General features: G+C 39.6%; 2 protein-coding genes across 3 annotated transcripts; both read right to left on the bottom strand.

Moving 5' to 3' along the window:
* Window positions 1–1,161: 1,161 nt before the first annotated feature.
* Window positions 1,162–1,623, bottom strand: LOC144964908 (beta-1,3-galactosyltransferase 5-like; the record flags this gene model as incomplete). The annotated part of the gene is made up of 1 exon (XM_078899703.1): window positions 1,162–1,623. A coding segment is annotated over one exon (462 nt), but the record flags the coding sequence as incomplete, so codon positions are not given.
* LOC144963577 (uncharacterized) lies at window positions 1,556–4,647 on the bottom strand. 2 transcript variants are annotated; one of them, XM_078897610.1, is made up of 2 exons: window positions 4,552–4,647; window positions 1,556–2,239 (listed from the first exon to the last, which is right to left on the bottom strand). In XM_078897610.1, the coding sequence occupies exons 1-2, from the start codon at window positions 4,581–4,583 to the stop codon at window positions 1,645–1,647; spliced, it is 627 nt and encodes a 208-aa protein (XP_078753736.1). In that variant the 5' UTR covers window positions 4,584–4,647; the 3' UTR covers window positions 1,556–1,644. The 2 variants fall into 2 exon arrangements, with proteins under 2 accessions (XP_078753736.1, XP_078753735.1); XM_078897609.1 differs by having other exon boundaries at window positions 4,502–4,633.
* Window positions 4,648–8,045: the final 3,398 nt, after the last annotated feature.

Here is an 8,045-nt window from a genome sequence, read left to right as displayed (position 1 = left end):
CATTTTCAAGGTACGACACTCCGCTTGGCCGTGAGAGGGACGCCATGCAATCGACGCCATCCACAACTCCTGGTAGGCCAGTAGGAGTTGTCGTATCAGTAACGTCGTGGATTCGAGCACCCATCGCCGCCAACGTTTTATTCCAATTAAGGACCAATTCGTCCAGCGAGTTCCTCACTACAAATACCTTGGTGTAACGATTGATGACAGGCTCAAGTGGGATGAACACTTGAAAATAATTAGGCATAAGATGTGCAGACGTACATATTTTTTATCGAAACTCTCTCAGTTTAGAATAGATAAAACCCTCTGCACATTATTTTATAGAGCAGTAATCGAAAGTGTTTTGTCATTTTGTATAACAGCTTGGGGAGGCAATTGCTTAGCAGTGGAAAGGAACAAAACAAATTCAAATATTAAAAAATCCATTAAACGCTATATAAATGATGTTGACGATCTAGATCTTTTATACGAGAAATTTTGTATAAATAAAATAACTAAAATATTAAATGACCAGTATCATCCACTAAGACCATCAATTATTATGTCAGAAAGAAGTGGTCGCCCTTTCTCTATTTCAACGAAAACAGAGAGACACCGAAAATCTTTTCTGCCGTCCAGTATTAGGCTTTATAACAACAAGCAATAATCATTTTGTATAATTATTTCTCATTTTTGCTTTTTAAAAATGTGGATGTTAATTTATTGATGCGTTTGTTTTGCGGTCTTTTCGGTTTTCAATTTGTGGTGACGGTTTTGGCTATTTTACAGTGTTGAAATTATTCATATTATAAAGCGCAGCTCTGGTTATAGAGCTGCTCCTTTTTTATATATATACATCCTATTTCCATTGTTTTTTTATCTTATGTGTAAATTATAACACGTCTGTACAAAAAATTTCCTTTTTGGGATGCAATAAAGTATTATTATATATTATATATTATATATTATATATATATTATATATTCTGGCACTTTTCTACTCACTTAATTTTCTGTTATTATCAATATACGTGCCACTCAATCTTCTTAATTAGATGGGTATAGAGAGGCACACGTGTGGTTGCATTTGAATCGCCGTTTTCCGTGAGAGAATCTAAATGCTGGACTTTCGTATATAGAAACGCCTGCGATGGGAGCACAAAAAGCCGTTATGAAAACATCATCCAACCAGATGAGTCTTAGCCGTTGGTAAGCTTGAAATAGTAGTATCCACAGAATATCCCATGGATCCCCCATATAAGAATGGCGGGAAAGAAGAATAAGGATACTCTTGAACTGTTATGTACCACTTGCTTTTTGGGTCTCTGATCGCCTGGAGTCTGTTAGAGATAATTCCTAAAATAAAATGTCGATTTTTGGTGGGATCAATAGAATGTTCCTGAAGTGCTTGCGTTGCAATGGACAAGTCTACCTGAAAATCGTCATCTGTGCGTATAATAAACACAGATTTATCACAGTGTGTCACACTCCATCTCAAAAGAAGAGCAGCTTTTTTCGTGATATTTCTATAATCATCATTAAAATCACATTGAACGATGTCTTTATATTTACGCTCTTCGTCTTCAATTTGTTTTTGGACATGTTTGGCTTTGGTGTCCTTTGGATTCGGTGATCCGAGAAAAAACAGAATTTTGACGCGGTTTTAAGGATCTTTTGCAAATCTAGCAGCCCTGCTATTTCGGGTGGTCAATCGTCTTTTAAAATTCCCTGGCGCTGAGGGAACGGCTATAATGTATTTGACGTTGTTCTCAATGCAGGCTTTTGGTTGGTTGAGTAAATAAGGATAATTGTGCGGGTTGATGATTGGCATATCCAGAAGTTTTGAGGCCAGATTCAATTTATTGTTATCAACCTCTTTCAATTTTTGATGTCCGTTTTCATTGCCGGTAATGCCATCCAAATTAATTGAAAACGACCAGTCGTCATTAATAAGTTGTTTGTTACTGATGTAATACTTCTTCAGACACCAAAATAATGTTTTTATGAAGACGTCTTCAGAATTTGTTACAGACTTTAGGCTGCCCAATTTTGCTTTTAAGTAATCCATGGCGTTTTTTACTCCAGCTTGACTGAAGTTGACATTGCAAGGGAAGTCATTGTGAGATACGATATTTTCTGTTTCTCTTTCACTCGACATTTCGTATGGGGTCTTGTAGAGGAAGATGACCAATATGGATGCAAGAAGACACAAACTAATCTTGTTTCCTCTGTTGATTCGTTTGAGAAAAAGAGCCATTCTGTGAACGATAGGAAAAATGTACTAATTTAAAAAATAGGGAAGAGAAATGTGATGTCAAGAAACTGGTTCCAATCTCATTGGAAGTGTAAAACTACTCTTCCGTAGGCTGAATACATACCTTATGTAAATGATCTTTTGGTTTCAGAGTGGTGGCATATTATTTTCTAGTCTTAATATATGCTCGTCGTCAAAGAAGACCACCCAGCCTCGCTCCTTTACATCCTGTAATCCTAATAATCTGCTTATATATCCTGCTACTAAAATAGCTATGCACATTATGATTCAACGTGTAATGTTTGTTTGTTTTTAATGGTTTTACGGTGCTTGCAACACATTTAGGTCATATCAGTGCCAGTAAAAAGAGAGAATATGGGATAGTAAAAAGTTCTAGAATTACAATTAAATCACCCAAGAAAAGGTAAGACAAAGGGGATGGTACAAATAGGGAATTGGTGTAGATTTCAAGAGCATACCAACATTGTACTTAGTTTGAGGTCACCTAAAAGTCTCATCCAGACGCGAGCACAGGTCCCTACTTAGAGTAATACACACAAATGCTTACATTATAAATTCAAAACAACAAATATTATACTACTACTCCCACTACTACTACTACTACTACTACTACTACTACTACTACTACTACTAATAATAATAATAATAATAATAATAATAATAATAATAATAACAATACATAACAGAGAGATGATTTACAAGGAAAAACAATATCATCTCCCAAAACAAAAACTACATATTTGACTGTTTCCCTCCCAGCTAGGGTATCCGGCCAGGTCCCGGACAAAACCAAGTAATCTCATTCTAAGACAAAGACAGAAAGCAAGTTGGAAAACAGATATAGGGGGATAGAAGACACATTAAGTACCTCCCAGCCCACAATGGGAGGTCAGGGACTCCACCCAGGATTCAATATGTAACCTATTCATTTTAGTAATCTTAAGGGCTGGTTACGACATACACATTTCTAAGGTTTTTGGAGGCAGAAAATAGATGTGACGTCAAGACTTTTCGTCCCTATTGTCCCATTTGAAACGCTATTTAAGCTGTAGATTTCTGACCAATCATAACATGGAATTTGTGACACACGTTCAAACGTACTCTGACAAAAATAGCTGGTTGATTATAAAAAAATAACATGAATTAAATCGACCTCTCTCTGATCATTGTTATTGTTTTTATAGATAGAACGATTGAAGTCGCTCAGGTCGTTGTTATTGTTTTGTTTTTTTTTAATTATCATTTTTTTTTTGCCATCCAAGTTTATGAGTAATTCTCATCTATATATAGATCTATAGTTCGAAGTTGACGTAACTGGGGTCTTTGTTATTGCTTTTTGCCATCCGCGATTATGAGTAATACTCTTCCACAGTCGTAACGTCACTTCCCTCGTAATGACGCACGGTAACTTAGTAACTGGTTCTAAACTATCGGAATAATGAAATATTTCTCCGACAAGCATTAAAGCGTATCCAGAGGGAAAAAAAAAACATTATAAATCTGATCATGTTTTGACTTTTACACATTCTGATCACAAGACATATGAAAAGTTCCCAGCCAGCATGAAGAATAAAAAGTACTGATTTTCTTTGTTTAGAACCACGATGGCCGCCGTTGCTGGTCGACGTGACATCAGACTAATGAATCCAATTCTCACTAAACTGTATTAATGAATATCAACGTTCATGGTTACACATAGGTTTGTGTGTTGGTCCGTTATTGGTAGTATGGCGCTTGAGTAGAGGCTCACAACATTGCCATCCGGAAGTATAACGGACAAACACACAAAATTTTGTGTAACCATGAACTTTTATAGTCTAGAAAATACAATTTAGTGAGAATTACTCATAAACGCGGATGGCAAAAAAAAAAAACAATAACAAAGACCGGGTGACGTCAACTTCATTTTATCTATACCGCCAAATAGTTGATTGGCTGTCACATGATTTCCCGATCAGATTATAAACGTTTAATTTTACATAGATGCTGTGCGCATGGTTAAGAAACTTACAACATTGACATTGGTAAATAAAACGGGCAAACACACAAAACTGTTTCACCTTGAACGTTTATAGATAGTGTACGCTTGGCTAAGAAGCTCACAACATTGCCATCCGGAGGTATAACGGACCGACACACAAAAATACGTCTAACCTTAAACGTTTATAGTCTGGTTAATACAGTTTAGTGAGAATTACTCATAAATATGGATGACAAAGAAAAAAATAATAGCAAATATACTCACAGCATCCGCCAGCCGGTTATAATGTACCAATACATACAACTATGAGTTACCTTGAATGTTTATAGTCACTCAGTGGAATCATCAGAGAAAATTTAGAGTATCAAAACCCTCGGGGTATTGTTCTATGAGGCACACAAGACAAATATCCCCCCCCCCCCCTACTTTTAGTCAATAAATAAACGACACAAAAATGCGGTCTTCTTTGATGAAAATGGGACAGTCAGTTACTTTTGAAAGTTTCCTCCTCGATCATAAACGGTGTCTTGTTTCGCCTCATTGGCAGTAACGGAACAAAGAAATATCTATTTGCCCTTTTCGTCTCAACTCGATTCACGCACTGCGCCGACTCGTGCGTTGGTGACTTGCCCTTACAGATAGAATGTTAACATAGCATTGCGCATGCATATCTGTTATCAACTGATTATATAAAATAAAAATATAACCATTAAACTTTTTTTTGACGATGAAAAGTTCACGGCGATGCACCAGTTTAACCGTTTCTCGTTGCTTGAATGTCAACCTCTTGAAGACCCGAGATGCACACTCTTCCCACCAAATCCAAGAATCAGTAACACACTTTTAAGTCACCTGTGTCGTGAACGGATTTCCCAATCTCGTTCACGATGTAAAAAATAAGGAAAAAGTTTAGAAAAAGTCTCCACCGAAGTGGGCGTTCTCCATATATGTAAAGGACATATATGGGCGGTTAAAAACTGCTCTAGAGCACTTCGGGAATCGTCCCGGTCTAGCCTGATTTTTATAACATACCAAAAGTATGGCGGATCGGATCTTAGTAGCAGATACAACGATGGGCGAAGATAGTTGATATGTCTATTTCAAATAAGGCTGTAGATAGTCGAGAGAAAGAATGAAAGGTGTCGCGAGCTTTTAAAGGGTAGAAATGATGACGTCACGTTTACGCGGGAGACAGTGAACGAACAGAACATGAAGATTACTCACAACAGCTCGATCGAGACACTGACAGTCATGACATGACAAACACTCACAACAACAACAACAACAACAACCTATCACAATAATCTTCCCCACATTCCTCCCCCTTCTAATTCATGCATCACTTCAATAGTTATAGTCATAAGGGGAAAAAGGAAAATTCTTACCTTGTGAGAATCCGAAGATTATGTTGAATAAAATCAATAAAAATTTGTAGTTTGGAATATTTACACTAAACACACGAAAAAAAAAATAAATCCTCAGGGGCGAACTCTTCCTCCTGGACGGTCATATATACAAAGGGGGAAGGGATCCACATCTGGGTATGGCTGTACAATATATATACACGAAGGGAGAGGTATCCTTAGGAGCCTGCAAAATAGTAAAGGGATTATTCCTGTTCTGTGCAGCTTAATATTTAGGCTAGTCTTTAATGACAGAGTGGAATGCTGTACTTCCCTTATCTATTTGTATCTTGAATGCTTGCTCAAAATTTTTGAAATTGGAATCAAGGATGTCTGTTAAGCTTAAACCTTTTAAATCTGCGATGGCCTTAGCAGATTCCCCTAAGTAGTGTGGGTGATTTCGCTTTACCAGGGGATTGAAAGGTAAATATGGGGAGTCTGTTTCAAGCAGGAGTCTGTTAATTGGGGTTTTCCTCACTGCTTCTAGCTGCTCTCTTTTAAATGTTTTTATTAAGCCTGAATAACTGAAAAAGGTATTTGGAAACCTACCGAGCCACTTGTCCAGAACTACACCATTACCCGAGAAGGAGTGCAATTGGAGGAATTGTTCTTTACTTAACCTCTTAGATAGAAAATCTAGACAATGCATATATGCTCGGGTTCCAAGATTATCAGAACTTTCCCCTCTGACATGTAAGATTATTGGTTTTAGGGGATTTGCACCTGTTATGAGTGTTCCCACTACATGTTCCTGATCTTCTTGGGTCCCCCTCTTCGTCCAATCAAAGCCAATTTCTCCCAACCCCTGGATAATGTCATTTTGACTCAACTGTCTGACTTCCTTCATAGCATAAGACAGTGCTTTACGGTTCATAGTGGCGTGGGAAGGGTGGATACCTATGACAATGCCAAAGTTAAGAAATTTGCCTTTCAGCGCTCTTAGCTCGCTTTCGGGGGGAAAGTTTATGGGGTCACAGTAGACTATCATCCCACCCAGGATAGTTAAATCAACTGAGGGGGCGGGGTTGACATGGAACTTTAGTAACTGCTCTAACATGTCAATTTGACCCTTTTTCCCTTTGTGCCATCGATCCAAATGGAAATGGGCATCAATAAGTCCCACACACTTACCTTCTTGCTCAGACAAGTCCATGAGCAGATCTAAGTCTGCTGACTTGTCAGGCTGAAAGCTCCTAAACTCTCCCTTCAGACGGGCCAGTTCTGCCTGGGTTTCCTTCAGGTCATTCCGAATGTGGGCTAGGCTCTCCTTGAGTGCTGCATTCTCCTCTTTGAGCAGCCGGAATTGCTTTTGCCTAGCCCCATTCCTCCTGGCCGACTTGCCATTCCCACTGCTGTCTGAGTGGCTCTCCCTCTTCACCATTGATTCAGAGGGATGATCCCTTGTATCACCTGGCGTTCGAGGTCGAGGGGCCTGTCGTCTAGCCTGTGGTTCCGAGGGGTGACCCCTGGTATCATCAGGCTCGTTGTGTGAGGCAGGCTTTGGGCCTCTTCGGTGGTCCCTAGAACCCTCTGGCCTGGTATGGGTTTGGTAGGGCCTGTACCGGTTTCTTCTGGCAGGGGAGCTGTATTTTGTTGGGGAGTTGTACCTGGGGGAGGTGTACCCTCTACCCCTTCCTCTCCTCCGTTCTGCTGGGGATCCATGCCTTCTACCCCGGACTGATTGGGAGGCGTGGCCTCTACCCCGGGCCAATGGGGAGGTATGGCCTCTACCCTTTCCTCTCCCTCTGCCTTGCCTGCCATTGTGTCTGTCCCCTCCTTTCTGGGCGTCTTGGGCGTCCCGAAAGGCCTGAAATTCCGCCATCAGCTGGATGACTTTGAACTCAGTCTGGCGGTTCATGGTGCTGTGCATAAAAAGAAGATTGATTAGTTAATTTACTTCATTCACATTGAGCATTGGGGACAATGATATTGACCTATTTGAGCCATTTGTCGGTTCGTTAAATTTATACATCGCCCGTGATACCATTCAAAACAGTTATCACATTGGATCATGGTATCACCATCATCGGGTTGATTGCAAAGGCAATAGGTCAGAGCATTACCCGTTATTATGGACTGCTGTTCTTTGTTTATCCATTTCGGTAATGAGGAGTCAGTGCACAGCTTTAGGTTGTCATGGTTGACTACTTTCAGTTCATTATTTTTGAGCTTAATTCGATAAACAAAGGGGGAAAAAACCGTCATGATGATAGCGGGGCCAATCCAAACTGGCTTCAATTTCTTTGACACTGTTTTTCCACCTTTCCTATTCAAGAGGTACACAGCATCGCCTCTTTTGAAGGTGTGAACGTGGCTATTCAGGTCATAGTCACGTTTCATCCTTTTAAGCTCTGTCCTTAGGGTTTTTCTAGCAGTCTCATGAGCCAGCTCTAGGCTCTCTTGTA

Source organism: Berghia stephanieae, chromosome 1 (genome assembly GCF_034508935.2).
Source record: "Berghia stephanieae isolate SIO BIC M18660-M18661 chromosome 1, UCSD_Bste_1.3, whole genome shotgun sequence".
NCBI lineage: Eukaryota > Metazoa > Mollusca > Gastropoda > Nudibranchia > Aeolidiidae > Berghia > Berghia stephanieae.
The sequence above is the reverse complement of the archived record's forward strand: the minus strand, read 5'-3'. Positions and strand labels throughout refer to the sequence as shown.

Coding starts and splice junctions, on each gene's coding strand:
- LOC144963577 (XM_078897609.1), bottom strand. CDS start 4,536: ATGTATTGGTACATTATAACCGGCTGGCGGATGCT. Junction 2,240..4,501: donor ATAACCGGCTGGCGGATGCT/GTGAGTATATTT, acceptor TATCGTTCACAG/AATGGCTCTTTTTCTCAAAC.